We start from the raw sequence: 19,878 nt of genomic DNA, 5'->3' as shown, positions 1-19,878 counted from the left end.
TACAGCCTCATCAGCGCAGTGCCCACGAATGCAGCCTCATCAGCGCAGTGCCCACGAATGCAGCCTCATCAGCAAAGTGCCCACGAATGCAGCCTCTCCTGCGCAGTGTCCTTAAAGCGGAGTTCCACCCAAAAGTGGAACTTCCGCTTTAAATAGTCCTAACCCCCTGACATACCACATTTGGCATGTCATTTTTTTGGGGGGGAGCGGGTACCTAGCTTTGACAGGTACCCGCTCCCACTTCCGCTCGGAGCGCCGCCGCGCCCTGAGCAGTTCTCCTCTCTCCCTCCCTCCCTGCAATCTTCTGGGACATGTCAGAGGTCCCAGAAGATTGCCGGCCAATCACGACGCATAGCGCAACTCGCGCATGCGCAGTGCGTTCCCGGCTGTGAAGCAGCAAACTGTCACAGCCGGGTGCCCACATCAGTGATGCCGGCGCCGCAGAGCAGAGAGGGAGAAGGCGGCGCATCGCTGGACCGTGGGACAGGTGAGTGTGCGGTTAGGCTGGAACTCCGCTTTAAATGCAGCCTCGCCAGCTCAGTGTCCATCAATGCAGCCTCGCTAGCGCAGTGCCCATAATTGCAGCCTCGCCAGCGCAGTGCCCATACATGCAGCCTCGCCAGCGCAGTGCCCATAATAGCAGCCTCGCCAGCGCAGTGCCCATAATTGCAGCCTCGCCAGCGTAGTGCCCATAATAGCAGCCTCGCCAGCGCAGTGCCCATACATGTAGCCTCGCCAGCGCAGTGCCCATAATCGCAGCCTCGCCAGCACCATTGACACTATCCAAATCACTTTTAAAAAGTTCACGAAGCAGCGCTGAGAGGTAGAAAGGGGCGGGCGGCGCCAAGGAGAAGGAAGGACGCGCTGTCATCGGAAGTCCTGGTGCCTATGATAGACGTCGGCATAGGAGGCGGGACTTCCGATGAAAGCACATCCTTCCTTCTCCTCGACGCCGCCCGCCCCTTCTACTTCTCGGCGCTGCTTCCATTTTTATTTTATTTTTTATATCGGCGTATAACACGCACTGTTACTTTTTCCTCCATTTTTAGGAGGAAAAAGTGTGTGTTATACGCCGATAAATACGGTATTTATCTTTGTACATATTTTTCATGCACTGCCCACCTCAAGTAATTAAATTACAAAATGAATAAGTGTCTTCTGTGTACTAAGCTAAGACTCTTTACTATAGAGATTGTTGTGTTGTGTTACACGTGTCTGTATGCTCGGTCCTTGTTACTCTGTAAACAATTGCACTATGTGCTTGCAGATTGCATATGGATTAAGCATCAGTGTGTGTAAGACAGAAGACCTGCCAGATGGATTTGTGTGATTGTGGTTGCCTAGCTGACCAGTCAACTAACAAACCAATAGGTGGTGGCAAATTTCCCTAAATCATGTGTGCCTAGGGTGTGTTTGGAGCAGTTTAAAAGATAAAGTGTGTCAGGATTTTAGCGTGTAGAGTTCTCCCTCAAGATTCTCAGAGCGCAAGTCGCACCACATCCTGATCCGACTTGTGATGCGACTCCCATTCAAATCAATAGGCTCCCATAGGGAACCATTGATTTTGAATGGAGGCAGAAAAACACTGCTAAAAGCAACATGGCCAAACGTGCGATAACGCCAATAAAAAAAACTACTAAAAGCACCTTTTTATAGCTGCTTTTTCCTTGCGTTAGAAGTGGCCCTGCAGCTCATTTTTTCTGACACCCTGTATGCATGGGGACTTAAAGAAGACCTAGTCATACCTAGTATTAACTTTACATAAAGGACCTGTTCACAGAGGCGGCAGCACCGTATTGCACCTCTGTAAATAGCGCCATTGTTTGCTCGAAGCCAGAAGACCTCTTGCTCACCCCAAGGAGCTTAGATACCCATTCCCTATTCACAATATCGGTATAGACATTTATTCCATGGTGGAGAGCTTCCTTCCTAACAGTCAACACTAGATGGCGAACATCTTTCAAGTACAGGGAAGTCAGCAGCCATTTTCTTGTAGCCCAATGTAGAAGATCGCAGAGGTGGTGTGAGGCTGGAGATTTGCACTCGGTGATGCAAAGGTAATAATGTCTTCTTGTTATGGGAGATGGCCCTGAATAAGGACTGTATGGGGTGGTCATGTTATGTTGTGGGTCATTGTCCTCCATACAGCACACAGAGGATAGCAGCAAGCTTTGCACAGGGGGGATTAGTCTCCTCTGCTCTGGTGTACTGGGGTTTCCATAGGAATAAATAATATTAGAAAAATGATTTTTGTGTTTTTTTTCCTGACAAATGTCATGTTGTTGCATGCAAGGCACCAAGGTGCAGCAAAATGCACGAATGCTCTGATGCAGCGCAGAATGTTTGCGCTCATGAGTACAAGAGCCAGTTTAGCCCTTCTTGGCCAAGCGTCAGCAGGCACTGTGTCCTGATTATATCTCCCAAACTTGACATACAATATATTGTCAAAAGTATTGGGACGCCTGCCTTCACACGCACAAGAACTCTAATGGCATCCCAGTCTTAATAGTCCGTAGGGTTCAATATTGAGTTGGCCCACCCTTTGCAGTTATAACATCTTCAACTCTTCTGTGAAGGCTGTCCACAAGGTTTAGGAGTGTATCTATAGGAATGGCTGTGGACGAGAAGGCCTGGCTCACAGTCTCCACTCTAATTCATCCCAAAGGTGTTCTGTCGGGTTGAGGTCAGGACTCTGTGCAGGCCAGTCAAGTTCCTCCAACCCAAAACTCTCTCATCCATGTTCTTATGGACCTTGCTTTGTGCACTGATCCAAATCATTTGCTGGAGGGGGGGTCGGTTGTTTTTTATCAGGGATTGGGCTTGGCCCCTTAGTTCCAGTGAAGGGAACTCTTAAGGCGTCAGCATACCAAGACATTTTGGTCAATTTCTTGCTCTCAACTGTGTTGGAACAGTTTGGGGGTGGCCCCTTCCTGTTCCACCATGGCTGAACAATAGTGCACAAAGCAAGGTCCATAAAGACATGGATGAGTGAGTTTGGGGTGGAGGAACTTGACTGGCCTGCACAGAGTCCTGACCTCAACCCAATAGAACACCTTTGGGATGAATTAGAGCAGAGACTGCAAGCCAGGCCTTCTTGACCAACATCAGTGCCTGACCTCACAAATGCGCTTCTGGAAGAATGGGCAAACATTCCCATAGACACACTCCTAAACCTTGTGGACAGCCTTCCCAGAAGAGTTGAAGCTGTTATAGCTGCAAAGGGTGGGCCAACTCATTATTGAACCCTACGGACTAAGACTGGGATGCCATTAAAGTTCATGTGCGTGTAAAGGCAGGTGTCCCAATACTTTTGAAAATATAGTGTATTAGTGCCATTGTGTGACCACTCTACATCCCCTGGATTATCCTGTTACAAGATTTTTACTCTACAGGCTTATTCATGTTACATTTCTTTATATAGCTATATTAAGGCAAACTGAAGGCAAAACCGTTCATAAGGAAAGGCTACTAAACCGATCACTTAGCCAGAAATGGAGAAGGAGCGGAGTCACACCACAGAGAGGATATTAAACCTCACCCTGGAGATCATCTACCTGCTGACCGGAGAGGTGAGGAGGATTCTGGGAGGTCACATGACATTATTCTTATATCTATTAATAAAACACAGAGCTGACCGGAGAGGTGAGGAGGATTCTGGGAGGTCACATGACATCACTGTTAGCGCTATTAATAAAACACAGACCTGACCGGAGAGGTGAGGAGGATTCTGGGAGGTCACATGACATCACTCTTATCTCTATTAATAAAACACAGACCTGACCGGAGAGGTGAGGAGGATTCTGGGAGGTCACATGCCATTATTCTTATCTCTACTAATAAAACACAGACCTGAACAGAGAGGTGAGGAGGATTCTGGGAGGTCACATGACATCACTCTTAGCGCTATTAATAAAACACAGACCTGACCAGAGAGGTGAGGAGGATTCTGGGAGGTCACATGACATCACTCTTAGCGCTATTAATAAAACACAGACCTGACCAGAGAGGTGAGGAGGATTCTGGGAGGTCACTTTACATTATTCCTATCTCTATTAATAAAATACAGACCTGACCGGAAAGGTGAGGAGGATTCTGGAAGTATTCACAAACGAAGTGTGTCCCCACAGGGTGGACCTGTGGATACTAGTAAAATACGCTATGCCACATCCTAATCGTTTTGGAGAAATGTTTGCAAGGAGATAGTGGATTTTTCAGGCACAAATGTTTAAGTTAAAATCAGACAGTATCAAAATTGAATATCCAACTATTATTTTACAAAAATATATGAATTGCACCCATAGGATTGGCTAGATGCCCTTATACAGAATGACATTACATATGACACCAAGAGAATCTGTCCAGTGACAATCGATCGGGAACTGTTCCAGCCTAGGGTGTAAAATTCCTGCTTAACTAGTTTCATGCTGAAAAGCACTTCCTCAGGAGCTTAACCGTATATCTAGATAGATGGAAAACACAACATCATCATTCTGCTTATACGTTTAAACGTCACAAGATAGGTAGACAATATAATATTGCTTGGGGTCATCTTGATTTACTTCCATAAATTGGTATATGGAAAAAACTGAAACAGGTAAGTGGACGTGGAGACTACAGACACCAATGCGAACCATAAGGCAGATATGGGGTGCCCTACGATTACAACAAGTGAGACACAACAGGGACTCTGATATAGTAATAGCTAAACCTTTAACAAAAGTTTATTGGGGATATTCCCAACTTACAGTTATTGTATTATGATAGGGAAGAAGTTGTATCTTAACACTCCTAAAAACTGAACTGACTGGAGAACTGTGAATTTTTAAAGGCATACACTGTAATGAACTGGCAAGTGTGTATTTATTATAACTTTTGTGTTTTTGCTTTAAATAAAGAATTATATAGCTTTCAAATTATCAAATGGTTTGGTGGCATCCAACTTGAAGAAGACCCAAAGCCCCTTTATGGAGCCTCCATCTCACTCCCTGAGAAAGAACAAGGAGATAGTAGAAGTCACCCAGAAGATCATTGATCTGCTGACAGGAGAGGTGAGCGGTGTCGGGAATTCTGGGACATTATCCAGTAACAGACAAGGGATGTGTCTGGATGGTGACTGTATCATTGTGTGTGTCAGGTTTCTTTAAGGTGTGAGGATGTCACTGTCTGTTTCTCCATGGAAGAGTGGGAGTATATAGAAGGACACAAGGATCTCTACAAGGACGTCATGATGGAGAAGCGGCCGCCCCTCACATCACCGGGTAAGAGGAGACTTTCATTTCTTGTAAAGGAGAGAAGAGTATTGAGGATCCCCCTAGATACACACATCCTCTGATATAAAGACATAGAAACAATGTATTCAGTCAGTGTGTGTGTTTCCTACAGATGGATCCAGTAATGGGAACCCACCAGAGAGATGTCCCCGTCCTCTGTATTCCCGGGACTCCACACAGGAACATCAGGAGATCCCTCGGGAGGATCAGGTAGTTGGAGTCCAAAACAGAATTTTAAATATCACAAATTCTAACAGGTGGACCCATAATCCACATCCTGTTCAAACTTAAAAACTGAATAATATGACCCCCTTGCATCGTTACTGCAGCACAAAGCCATTAGGTAATGCTTCCTCCATTGTAGTAAAGGTATGTCTGAGGCACAGACATGTTTGTTCAGTTGCATTGGTCAGATAGGCTTCCTGCAAGGTTTATTGGGGGCAGAGTTCCTCCCCGATCCTAAGAGGTACCCATCACCTCATATCTCCTTGGATGGCGGTTTGGGAATACAGTCATTAAATTTGGAACTGCATTATTTAAATTTTCATTCTTGTGTAGGTAATGCTGAATGTTACCCAGACTAAAAGAAAAACTAGGGAGGAAGCAGAAGAGATGTCTATAATGGGTGATGATCCATGTAAGGAAGAAGAAGTCCCTCCAGAGATCAGCACAGGTGAGTAATAAACACTAAATCCAGAGAAGAGTCCAAGATTCTCCTTCTTCAGTAACTACAACAATCTCTTATTCTCCCCCCTCCCTCCTCTGTCAATAGCCAGTAATGGGGGACAGTATGTGCCCAGTGGGGGAGTCAGGAGCCATCAACCTCTATTAGTTTCCGGTAGGGCTGGGCGATAAATCGATTTAATCGATTTATCGATTTTTTAGTTAGAAACGTTTTTTTTTTTGTAAACTCGAGTTTTTTGGTACAATACTTTTTTCTCCCTTGCAGCTGAACTCCCCACCGCCGCGCCCGGATGTGACGTCAGCTGCGGGGCGGGCGGTGCGTCTGTACAGGCGCACCGCCCGCTTCCTCTCCCGGCAGCCGACGTCACATCCAGGCCGGGGAGACTGTACCTATCACAGCGCGCCGCAGCCCCGGCCTGTACAGACGCACCGCCCGCCCCACAGCTGACGTCACATCTGGGCGCGGCGGTGGGGAGTTCGGTGGCTGCACCAAAACGAGGACAAGCCAATACGCGCCCAATAGATGGTTCCCTTTATCCTGTACACCCTTGTTACCTGGTATGGTCTCCACCGCTTCATACTGATCTGGTTCTGAAACACTTTTGTTTGGTTCCTATGTTGTTTATTATGCAGGTTTGGTGAACCACTTACAAGAACTACTCTCTATCTTCACCATGCCCCCCCCCATCTAATGTCCTCTTATCCCAGATGGTATTTTCTATGGATGCATGGCTCCCTGGGCTCAAGCCACTTTTTTCAGTTACATCATTTTGTCAATCCCACGTCTCGTAAGCTTCTCTCTTTTGGGGAACTGGAGACTAAAAATCATAGCCCTAAACCACTACACTACTCATTTCCGAATTAGACACTATTTCTCATCCATATCTCTGTCCCTTACCATAGATGGACCTACCAAATTTGAATTCACTTGCTGCCAGGGACCCTGCCAGCTCCACTTAATTTCCACTATCTATAAATGCATATATGAATGGTCGGTTACTGTGGACTCGTTCTCTGGACTGTACCTATCACAGCGCAGCCCCTGTACAGACGCACCGCCCGCAGCTGACGTCACAACATCCAGGCGCGGCGGTGGTCCGTCAGTCAGACACACATATACAGCGCTTCTCCTTCCTCAGTCCTCCCTCAACACAGTGAGCTCTCCTCCCTCCCCGCTCAGCGCGACGCCCCCGCGTCTTCTTTTACTGTCTAATGTCTAGTAGTCTATTGTTTTGGGATTCTACGCATTTTAACTCTTGAGGAGTTAAAATAGCAATAAAGTTGCACTTTTGACACTATATCTGATGTCTGAAGTCATTTTTTAAGTGCATTGGAAAAAAAATCGAAAATCGAATCGAAACTCGAATTTTTCTTTAAAAAATCGAAGATTTTTTTTTTAGGCAAAATCGCCCAGCCCTAGTTTCCGGCTCTCCTCCTCACATCATGTCATTGTGTGTTACCAGCCAGGAGATGTGACCAGTCTCCCCCCACACACACACTCTCTGGGGTCTCTCATACATCTCAGTACAGGGGGCTTCACCCTCATCTTTATTCACAGACCCCGGAGACACCAGAACCACTCAGAGAGACGTCAAAGATGAGGAAGAAATAGAAATGAAGATTAAAGAGGAGGATATTCTAACAGAAATCAGTACAGGTGAGTAATCTTGAAACCACATGTGTCAAACACAAGGCCCATGGGCTAAACCTGCCCTCCCCCCCAGCACCCCCTTCGTCTCTACCTCCACCTTGTCTCAGGAGTTGGCAGCAGAGAGGAAGACAGAACTCCTCCACCAGATCCTAAGCCTCTCTGTGCAACCGTAGTATTCCCATACATTGTCACAGAATATTATGAATACTGATATGTTTTATGTTTAGCAGCCCTTTGAATGTTCCTGTTGCCCTTCATCTCTCATTAATCCCAGATGGACAACACAGACAATTGGGGAATAATTCCATTGTCACTCCAGATGGTAAAATAGAAGATGATGACCTTACAGAAGATTCTTCAGAAGAAAATGGCATTACTTCATATGTTCACCCAGTGTTTTCCAGTGCAAATTTTTTATCTGATCCCTCTACACATGGGGGGAGCTTTCCCCAATGCTCAACTCCCACCACACAATACACAGATCATAGAGGAGGTGAAATGTTCTCGTGTTCCTCTCACCATAAAACTCACACAGCAAAAAAGCCGTATTTGTGTTCTGTATGCGGGAAATGTTTTGCACAGAGGTCGTGTCTTACCCTTCATCAACGGATTCACATGGCTAAGAAGCCGTATCCTTGTTCTGAGTGTGGAAAATGTTTTACCCAGATAGGAACTCTTATTTCGCATCAGAGAACTCACACTGGGGAGAAGCCGTATTCATGTTCAGAATGCGGCAAATGTTTTGCCGTTAGTTCGGTTCTCACTAACCACAAGAGAATCCACACTGGGGAGAAGCCGTATTCATGTTTAGAATGTGGCAAATGCTTTGCACGGAGGGCTGACCTTAATATACACCAGAGGATTCACACAGGAGTGAAACCATTTTCATGCTCGGAATGCGGGAAATGCTTCTCGGTGAATTCGGTTCTTACTAGACACAAGAGAATCCACACAGGAGAGAAGCCGTATTCATGTTCAGAGTGTGGGAAATGTTTCTCTCGGAGAGCACACCTTATCGCCCATGAAAAGCTTCATACAAAAGAGAAGCCGTATTCCTGATCAGAATGAGATAATCATCTGATGTTACATCTGAGAACTTGTATGGAAGTGAAACCATAACTATTATCAGAATGTGGACATTTTTTTTTTTTGAAGGATTTTTTCTGAAGAACCAAAGCTTCAAATAATTTTTAACAAGGGTACATCCATCTTTATGTAGGAGAGGCGAGTGCTGGAGAGGATTTAGCCAAAAATCAAGTTTGGTTTAGACGAGAAGGTCTATACAAACAACTGAGCAGAACTACATGTGTACTTTATGGCCATGATTTGTGGACACCTGACCATATACATCTATATAAACTTATTAGAAACATAGAAAAGTGATGGCAGAAAACAGACTGAGTAGTCCATCGAGTATGCCTGTATTTTAATTTTTTTTATACATGTTTAATTTTTTATTTTATTTGTTTTTGTTAACTTTTTGCGTATAGATCAATGTGTTGTCCCAAGCATGTTTGAAGCCACTTATTTTTGACTGACTCACTACCTCTGCTGGAAGTGTATTCCAAGCATCAACTACCCTTTTAGTAAAATAATAAATACATTTAAAAAATACAAAACATGTATAAAAATAATGCAAATCACATTTTAAAATCATGGACTTTAGTATAAATTTTCACTCCACCTTATGGATATCCACTCTTCTGGAAAGACTTTCCACAAGATGTTTCAGTGTGTCTGTAGGAATTTGTTATAAAAGAGCATTTATGAGATCAAGTACTGATGTTAGACCAGTAGACCTGGATCATAGTTGGTATTCCTATTCATCCCAAAGAGTAGGGTTGAGGTCAAGGCTCGGTGCAGGCCTCCACGCAAAACTTGTCAAACCATGTCTTAATGGAGCTGGCATTATGCACAGAGGCACTGTTATTCTAGAAATGAAAAGGGGTTCCCCAAACCATTCTTACAAGGTCAGAAGTTAATAGTTTTCTAATGGCGCTTTTCCACTGCATGGAACCGAAGGGTTCGGCTCGCTTTTCTGCTTTTCCACTGCTGGTACCGCATGGTATTTGTGTAGGAACGGTTCGGTACAGTACGGCGGCGCTTTTCCACTGCATGGAACCGAACGGTACGGCTCTCAAAAACAGTACCACCTTGATTGTGATTCCAAGAGGTACCATACCCGGTACCATATCCCACAATCCTTTGCATGCAGTCACTACTAGCCACTGATTGGTCAGAGAATCCCACCCACCCCATTGTTATCCCACCCACTTAACTTTAGTACTACTTTAGTGGAAAAGCAAACCATACCAAACCGTACCGAACCGTTCCAACACCGTACCATGCGGTACCAGCAGTGGAAAAGCAAACCGGGCCAAGCAGGGCCGAGTAGAGCCGAGCCGGTACTTGCAGTGGAAAAGTGCCATAAAATGTCTTGTATACTGCATCATTACCACCTCCTTCAACACCTCAACTCAATAATTTGGAGGTGTGTCCACATAAATTTGGCAATTAGGTAGGCGTGAGTGATATGAAGGATGCCATAATGTGTATATAAAAAAGATCCACAAGTATTATGCTTAGGTATTCATTTAAAACAAATCCTTAAATTGATTTTTAGGGTATTTCTCTGTTTTTATACTAAGTTACTCAAAGCGTGCTAGTCAGACACAGAGAGTTTGTTAATGGTGGTGCAAACAGATATGACCTCAGTAGTTTGCTGCTATTCCTTCACATTAGCAAGTCATATCAGGATCGATAGTCTAAATGGAAATTTCTTCCATGTAGACTTGTATTAATTCTAAACTGGATTAAGAATACAGACCTAAAGGTGCAAGTTTACTAACCATTGGCTTTCAATATGCAGTAAACAGCCCATCTGCAAAAGGCCTTAGTTGCTGACAATATAATTTCTCCTTTCTCTATTAAGGGACACAGGAATTCAGAAACAATCAGGGTATACTGTAACTTACAGGAGGTTAGGACACTGGCAAAACAGAAAAATACATCCATGTTGAACCCCTCCTCTACCAAGCATGCCTGTTTTTTGCTAGTGTCCTAGGAAGTTGGACTTCTCTTATTCAGCTCTGCTCTGAAGTCTAATTTTTTGCAAGCCTTTCTTGACCTCATAGAATGTATTCATACCAGAGATATAGCTCAACTGCAAGTGATAGGGGACAAGAGCAATCTGTGGACTAAATATAAAGGGGTAATAAGTCCAATAAATGTCCAACAGGTGTAGATCAAAATAAGTCCAGTTGCTGCTGTAAGGGCTGCACCATAGAACACAATGAAGTCGGTTCTGTGGAACAATGCAAAAGAAAACAGAACAGAGCGCCTCTAAATGCAGCATTTATTGGAGGGTATCAAGTACATAATAGTAACAACTCACATGGTAAGGATTAAGACAAGCTTATGGAAGATCCGGTGGTAAGTCTGATGTAGATCCAGGGGTCCCAGGGAGTGGAAATGCCAAGAGCCAGTCTGAAGGGCGGAACGACACTGTCCAGGTAATCATCCGTCTTCCGGATGCGGCTGGGCGCCAAAGGACCAAGCTGGAACGCAGCGCACGCTGCGTGACGTCACCGGAGGCAAATAGATGACACAACGCGTTTCAGAGCTCGCGCACGGCTCTCATCGGGCATGCGCGCTCTTTTGTCAAGTGTAGAATGGCAGGAAAGTCTAAAAGCTAAGTCTTATATATGGAAAAGGAGGCAGAAACAGATGGGAGAGGGAACAAAAAGGGCTTGGATAGACTATAAACAATGGAAATCAGTGCTGGATACCTTTAGCCTTGTAGAAATAGAACATAGCATATTAAAAATATAAATGACGGTATATAACATCAAAAACAAAGTATAATACCATCTAGAGAATTCTAAGTCTAGAAAAATGGTGGGATAAGTATGAACAAAAAATCAATGTATCAGTAAGGACTATATATAAAAAATATATTACATGTATTAAAAAAAAAATATATATATATATATATATATATATATATATATATGTGTATAGAAAATGTAAGAAATTTATATAATGGACCCACATTTGGAGAATGGAATGTGACCAAAATTCTATATACTGTATGATTAATGAATGGGCAATGGATGTACATATGTGGGTATACATACATTTAATTGTTCCTCATATATTTTATAATACATAAGGCGATATAATCCATTGTCACTATAAATATGCGTATATATATATATATATATATATATATATCTATATATATACATACAGTATATATATATATATATATAAAATATTTTTTTCTAATTCATTTATCATATCTTGTACAAACATATGTACATCCATTGCCCATTCATTAATCATTTGAGGATGGATGATCTTTCCACAAATAAGGGAGCCGGAGCCAACTACAGTCAGCGGGGAGGTACTAGAGCCAGCTAGATGCTTGTGCTTAATACACCAACAAAAGTAGGACATGTGGAAGATGGTGGAGTTTTTGAAGGAGGTGGGTGTTGCATGCAGAGATCAGAGCTGAAGAGGGGTGAAAGTGGGATGTGGATAAGGGATGCAGAGGTAAGCAGCTGTGGAAGAAGGTTAAACTCTGCACTCTGTATGCAGCGCACCCCCAAACTCTGGACTATGTACGTAAGGCAGCCCTGAACTCTGCACTCTGTTTGTAAACAACCCCCCCCCCAAACTCTGCACTATGTACGCAACGCACCACTGAACTCAACTCTGCACTCTCTAAACAGCACCCCCCCCCCCTGAACTTGGCACTATGTACTTAATGCGCCCCTGAACTCTGCACCCTGTTTTTTAACAGACACCCCCCCCTTGAACTCGGCACTATGTACTTAATGCCCCCCTGAACTCTGCACTCTGTTTGTAAACAACCCCCCCCCCCGAACTCGGCACTATGTACTTAGTGCGCCCCTGAACTCTGTACCCTGTTTGTGAACAAACACCCCCCCCCCCCGAACTCGGCACTATGTACTTAATGCACCCCTGAACTCTGCACTCTGTTTGTAAACAAACATCCCCCCCCCCCGAACTCGGCACTATGTACTTAATGCACCCCTGAACTCTGCACTCTGTTTGTAAACACCCCCCAAAACTCTGCACCCTGTAAGTAATGCACTCCTGGTATTTAATGCCTCTTTAAAACCCTCCTTCTGCTCGTGAAATTTGACCACGCCCACTATTTGATGCGGTTTGGTGTGTGTGTAAAGGGGAGGGGGGTTTTCAGGGGGTCGTAGTGGAGTTCCTGTACCTATTTTTGAGAGAAAAAAAGCCCTGGTGATAGCACAGTGGAAGTGACAGGAGATATTAGAGGTTTTCTACTATACCCCTAATGTATCCCTTGCACTCCATTGAAGCTAATAAAACACAGCTCATGCTTGATTATCCTTTTCTTCAGCCAATGTGGCCGGCGAATAATAGCACTGAAGCTGAAAAAGGGCTGTACATGCCTTGGCTATGACACAAATTATACTCTCTCTTAAATTCAGTAGATAGTACCACCGCCAAACACAACCCATGCAAGTGAACGGGCCGAACCACAGCCACCCTGGCACCATATTCGGTGCTCGCGGTTGCAGCGCGGTGGTGTGGGCTTTTTAGGGGTAAAATGAGCAGTGAGAAGATAACATATTGCCTCCCAGCCGCCTGTCCATTGATCCACCGGGGGTCAGCCTGCATTTACACCCGAGCAGACGATTTTGAAGCGTTTTTTTACAGGCACTTTACATACTTTGTGCAAGTGTGTTTGCATGAGTTTCAAGCTTCAGGTGAGTGCGCCCTGGGCAAGGGGAGAAGAGCAGTTTTAGGGGAGGAGAGGAGTTTTTCAGGTGCAAAAAACACATATCACACATTTACCAGCGTTCCTGTTGATTTCTTTGGGGCCAAAAATGCCGGAATAAGCTAAAAAAACAAAAACAAAAAGGCTTATGAGCGTAGGGGGACTGAGCATACAAGTCTAAACATGGACAATTAGAAAAAAAATTTGGATTCTCCATTTTAACCGTAGTCAGGCATGGGAAACAAGATAAGAAGGAGTGTTAATACACACGCTCTCCCTATTATACAACCTATTAATATCACCACCGGACAACCCTGACCTGTCTTGGTTGACTAAATGGGCAAATGATCTAAACTGCATCTTCACAGCATCACAAAAACAGAAGATGCTCTCGCTAGTTTTTGAAACATCTATTTGCACTAAAACTCAGGAGACTAATTTTAAGATACTGACCAGATGGTACTATACACCCTATAAACTCCATAAGATATTTCCAGGTACATCAGCGAATTGCTGGAGATGTGGAGGAGAAGATGCAGGCATGTTTCATATTTTTTGGTCCTGCCCGAAACTTTTGAGATATTGGACTGAGGTGAAAATCCTTGTCCAAAAATTTACGGAATACACTATTTATGAAGATCCTGCTTTTTTCTTGTTTCATCTGTCAGATATTCCCACACAGAGATATGTGAAGTCAGTGGTGAGACATTTGGTAAACGGGGCAAAGGCCTGTATCCCCGCGTTATGGAAAAACCCGCATCCCCCGACAATAAGAGATTGGCTACACAGGGTAGAGGCGATTAACAGAATGGAAGACCTAGTTTTGACATCACAGTGTAAACGTGGGTTATATATAGAGACCTGGGAGCTTTGGAATACTTTTATTTTGTCAGAAGAGGGGACTAGGCTGCTGCAGACATAGATGGAGAGAGAGAGGTGATCTGGGGGCTTGGGGAGGTGTAGGGGAGGAGGGGGAGACCTTAGGGAGGGATTTGGAGAGGGGGAGCTTTCCCCCTGTTTGTCTTTACCCCTTTCCTCCCTCCCCCCCCTTCTTTTTTTCTTTTTTTTTTTTTTTTTTTTTTTTTTTTGGGTGTTTTGGCGCTTATTATTTGGTTTGTGTCTAGAGACTGAGAGTAGATTAGCCTAATGTTTGAAGTGATCACAGATGATGGGAAAGATATATAGATTTAATAATTTAAGAGATCTCTTTGAAGAGACATACAGTTGATGTGATAGGACTGGAATGACCTCTTATGTATGTAACAGTCGCAACTCTGTATAATTGGTTTGTATTGTAATATTGTTTTTCTGTGTTTGAAAATAAAATAAAAGATATATTTGAAAGGGAAACAAGATAAAAAGATTAATTCTGAAATAAAATAATAAAAACTTTAAAAGAAGACCTAGCCGTACCTAGTATTAACTTTACATAAAGGACCTGTTCACAGAGGCGGCAGCACCGTATTGCACCTCTGTAAATAGCGCCATTGTTTGCTCGAAGCCAGAAAACCCCTTGCTCACCCCAAGGAGCTTAGCTACCCATTCCCTATTCACAATATCTGTATAGACATTTATTCCATGGTGGAGAGCTTCCTTTCCGAATAGTCAACACTAGATGGCGAACATCTTTCAAGTACAGGGAAGTCAGCAGCCATTTTCTTGTAGCCCAAAGTAGGAGGTTTTTATGATTAAGGACCTGGAGGTCCAGGAGAAGATCGCAGAGGTGGTGTGAGGCTGGAGGTTTGCACTCTGGGGTGCAAAGGTAATAATGTCTTCTTGTTATGGGAGATGGCCCTAAATAAGGACTGTATGGGGGTGTTCATGTTATGTTTTGGGTCATTGACCTCCATACAGCACACAGAGGTTAGCAGCAAGCTTTGCACTGGGGGATTAGTCTCCTCTGGTGTACTGGGGTTTCCATAGGAATAAATATTATTAGAAAAATTATTTTTGTGTTTTTTTTCCTGACAAATGTCATGTTGTTGCATGCAAGGCACCAAGGTGCAGCAAAATGCACGAATGCTCTGATGCAGCGCAGAATGTTTGCGCTCATGAGTACTAGAGACAGTTTAGTCCTTCTCGGCCAAGCGTCAGCAGGCACTGTGTCCTGATTATATCTCCCAAACTGGACATACAATATATTGTCAAAAGTATTGGGACACCTGCCTTCACACACACTTGAACTTTAAAGGCATCCCAGTCTTAGTCCATAGAGTTCAATATTGAGTTGGCCCACCCTTTACAGCTATAACGGCTTCAACTCTTCTGGAAAGGCTGTTCACAAGGTTTAGGAGTGTATCTATGGCAGGGATTCTCAAACCACGGCCCTCAAGCTGTTGCAGGACTACGCATCCCATGAGGCATTGTAAAACTCTGACATTCACAGACATGACTAGGCATGATGGGAATTGTAGTTCCTGAATAACTGGAGGGCCATAGTTTGAAGACCCCTGATCTATGGGAGTGTTCTTCCAGAAGCGCATTTGTGAGGTCAGGCACCGATGTGAAGGAGAAGGCCTGGCTAGCAGTCTCCACTCTAAGTCTTCCCAAAGGTGTTCTGTCAGGTTGAGGCCTGTCAAGTTCCTCCACCCCATCCATGTCTTTATGGACCTTGCTTTGTGCACTGGTCCAAATCATTTGGTGGAGGGGGATTATGGTGGGGAGTTGCTTTTCAGGGGTTGGGCTTGCCCCCTTAGTTCCAGTGAATGGAACTCTTAAAGCGGAGTTCCGGGCACAGAAATGATTTTTTGCTGAACATACCCCCGGGACAGTCAGGGCTAGCACATTCCAGAATGGCTAGCCTCTAATCTGTCCCGGTTCGCACTTACCTTTTAGAAGAAATACTTACTTAGAAAATTTCTTCCACAGCGTTTCCATCTCTGTTGTGGGCAGCTGAAGCCGGCGCGGTCCTCTTCTCTGTCTTCTTCCGCGTCTTTGTGTCCCAGAATGCACTGCACCGGCCCCTCTCGTCACTTCCGGTGCGGCGCCGCATTCCTAAACAGCTTCTGGGCATGCCCAGAAGCTGTTTAGCAGGGGAATGCGGCGTCGCCCGGAAATGACGAGCGGGGCCGGTGCCGTCGCATTGATTCCTGGGAGCTATGACGTTTAGCTCCCAGGAATCATCGCGAGGCAGGAAGTGACGGGGTGAGCCGCGGCTCCGAGGGAGGAAGTACTCTGAGGTGAGTATTTACGATCTTCAATAAAAAGGTGAGTAAACAAAAAAAATAAAAATAACTATCCAATTCCTTTTCAGGTGAGCTCTACCTAGCGGAGGGGCACAAAAAAAAAAATCGTTTTTGTGCCCGGAACTCCGCTTTAAGGCGTCAGTATACCAGGACATTTTGGACAATTTCATGCTCCCGACCTTGTTGGAACAGTTTGGGGATGGCCTCTTCCTGTTCCAACATGACTGCCCACCAGCCTCAGGTCCAGACTACATGGCAATTTGAGATCCAGACAGAGGTCTTGACTACACCAGTAGCCACCTCAGTGGCTCCAATCACAGAGGGATCCCACTGACACGGCAGTGGAGGGTGTATGTGTCTTTTGTGGGGGGGTTGTGTGGGCCTGGGTGGGGGGCGGAGTGACAACAGAGTTTGAAGTGTGTTTTATTGAGTATGGACGACAGTTTATGTGGGAGAGATTTCACAGGTTCAATGTTTTCACCAAGCATTACATTGTGTTTGTTTTTTTATGTGTTTATTCCTCAATAAGAAATTTTCATTTTATTTTTTCACAAACCAGTGTTGAGCCTTGTTTTGCAACTTCTCCGGTTCTTGTTTTTGATCATTATTCACCAGTTGCTCGGCTCCCCGGTCTACTTGACCGTATGGTATGAAAAACAATAGGGTGGTACACGCCCACTATCCGAATCATTAGTTGGTATGTCTGCACCCTGGGACATTCCTCATTTCTGTTTCAGCAACTCAATATTGAACCCTATGAACTAAGACTGTGATGCCATTAAAGTTCATGTGCGTGTAAAGGCAGGCGTCCCAATACTTTTGAAAATATAGTGTATTAGTGCCATTGTCTCACCAGTCTACATCCCCTGGATTATCTTGTTACAAGATTTTTACTCTACAGGCTTATTCATGTTACATTTCTTCATAGAGCTATATTAAGGCAAACAGAAGGCAAAACCGTTCATAAAGAAAGGCTACTAAACCGATCACTTAGCCAGAAATGGAGAAGGAGCGGAGTCACACCACAGAGAGGATATTAGACCTCACCCTGGAGATCATCTACCTGCTGACCGGAGAGGTGAGGAGGATTCTGGGAGGTCACATGACATCACTCTTATCTCTAATAATAAAACACTGACCTGACTGAAGAGGTGAGGAGCATTCTGGGAGATCACATGACATCACTCTTATCTCTATTAATAAAACAGAGCTGAACGGAGAGGTGAGGAGGATTCTGGGAGGTCACATGACATCACTCTTATCTGTATTATTAAAACACAGACCTGACCGGAGAGGTGAGGAGGATTCTGGGAGGTCACATAACATTATTCTTATTTCTTAATTAAACACAGACCTGACCGGAGAGGTAAGGAGGATTCTGGGAGGTCACATAACATTATTCTTATTTCTTAATTAAACACAGACCTGACCGGAGAGGTGGAGGATTCTGGAAGTTTTCACAAACAGTTGTGTCCCCACAGGGTGGCACTGTGGATACTAGTAAAATACACTATGCCACGTCCTAATAGTTTTGGAGAAATGTTTGTAAGGAGAAAGTGGATTTTTCAGGCACAAATGTTTAAAGGTAAAAAAACAGATAGTATCAAAATTGATTATCCAAATATTATTTTACAAAAATATATCAATTGCACCCATAGGATTAGCTAGATGCCCTGATACAGAATGACATTACATATGACACTAAAGGCGCTTTTTCATTGCATGGAACCAAACGGTTTGGCTCGCTTTTGCGCTTTCCACTGCATGGTACCACATGGTACGGTGTTGGAACGGTTCGGTACGGTACGGTACGGCGGCGCTTTTCCACTACATGGAACCGAATGGTACGGCTCGCTTAAACAGTACACCTCGGTTGTGGTTCCAAGAGGGCCGTAACGGTACCATATCCCACAATCCTTTGCATGCAGCCTTGACTGTTTGTCACTACTAGCCACTGATTGGTCAGAGAATCGTTGTTATCCCACCCACTTACTATTAGTGGAAAAGCAAACCGTACCAAACTGTACCGAACCGTTCCAACACCGTACCATGCAGTGGAAAACTAAACTGAGCCAAGCAGGGCCGAGTGGAGCCGAGCCGGTACTTGCAGTGGAAAAGTGCCATAAGAGAATCTATCTGGTGACAATCAATCAGGGACTGTTCCAGCCTAGGGTGTAAAATACCTGCTCAACTAATTTCGTGCTGAAAAGCACTTCCTCAGGAGCTTAACCGTATATCTAGATAGATGGAAAACACAACATCATCATTCTGCTTTTTTGTTTAAACGTCACAAGATAAGTAGACAACTTAATATCGCTTGGGGGCATCTTGATTTACAGTACTTACATAAATTGGTATATGGAAAAAACTGAAACGGGTAAGTGGACACGGAGACAACAGACACCAATGCAAACCATAAGGCTGATATGGGGTGCCCTACAATGACAACAAGTGAGACAGAACAGAGACTCTGCTCTGATATAGTAATAACTAAATTTTTAACAAAAGTTTATTGGGGATACTTCCAACTTACAGTTATTGTATTATGATAGGGAAGAACTCGTATCTTAACACTCCTAAAAACTGAACTAACTGGAGAACTGTGAATCTGTGAAGGGCATACACTGTAATGAACTGGCAAGTGTATATTTGTTATAACTTTGTGAGTTTTCTTTTTAAATAAAGAATTATATAGCTTTCAAATTATCAAATGGTTTGGTGGCATCCAACTTGAAGAAGACCCAAAGCCCCTTTATGGAGCCTCCATCTCACTCCCTGAGAAAGAACAAGGAGATAGTAGAAGTTACCCAGAAGATCATTGAGCTGCTGACAGGAGAGGTGAGCGGTGCCGGGAATTCTGGGACATTATCCAGTAACAGACAAGAGATGTGTCTGGATGGTGACTGTATCATTGTGTGTGTCAGGTTTCTTTAAGGTGTCAGGATGTCACTGTCTATTTTTCCATGGAAGAGTGGGAGTATATAGAAGGACACAAAGATCTCTACAAGGACGTCATGATGGAGAACCGGCCGCCTCTCACATCACCGGGTAAGAGGAGACATTAATTTCTTGTAAAGGAGAGAAGAGTATTGAGGATCCCCCTAGATACACACATCCTCTGAAATAAAGACATAGAAACAATGTATTCAGTCAGTGTGTGTGTTTCCTACAGATGGATCCAGTAACAGAAATCCCCCAGAGAGATGTCCCCGTCCTCTGTATCCCTGGGACTCCACACAGGAACATCAGGAGATCCCTCAGGAGGATCAGGTAGATGGAGTCCAAAACTGAATATTAAATATCACCAAT

General features: G+C 44.1%; 3 protein-coding genes across 3 annotated transcripts in view; 2 read left to right on the top strand and 1 right to left on the bottom strand.

The window, feature by feature from the left end:
- LOC309564368 (uncharacterized protein) overlaps nt 1–19,878 on the bottom strand; it is a 770,106-nt gene that overhangs the window by 479,147 nt on the left and 271,081 nt on the right. The gene's annotated exons all lie outside the window — the stretch shown is intronic.
- LOC309563382 (uncharacterized protein) overlaps nt 1–19,878 on the top strand; it is a 109,514-nt gene that overhangs the window by 38,518 nt on the left and 51,118 nt on the right. Inside the window, exon 6 of the mRNA XM_082267776.1 lies at nt 5,383–5,480. Coding sequence (XP_082123902.1) covers nt 5,383–5,480 — 98 coding nt within the window. The remainder of the gene's footprint in view (nt 1–5,382; nt 5,481–19,878) is intronic.
- LOC309563384 (gastrula zinc finger protein XlCGF66.1-like) lies at nt 17,570–19,860 on the top strand (the record flags this gene model as incomplete). Its single annotated transcript, XM_082267778.1, has 4 exons — nt 17,570–17,647; nt 19,255–19,407; nt 19,494–19,617; nt 19,742–19,860. The coding sequence occupies 4 exons, from the start codon at nt 17,570–17,572 to the stop codon at nt 19,858–19,860; spliced, it is 474 nt and encodes a 157-aa protein (XP_082123904.1).

Source organism: Pelophylax lessonae (assembly GCF_965119305.1).
Source record: "Pelophylax lessonae genome assembly, chromosome: 9".
Lineage (NCBI taxonomy): Eukaryota > Metazoa > Chordata > Amphibia > Anura > Ranidae > Pelophylax > Pelophylax lessonae.
This window is presented reverse-complemented; position numbering and strand designations above follow the sequence as displayed.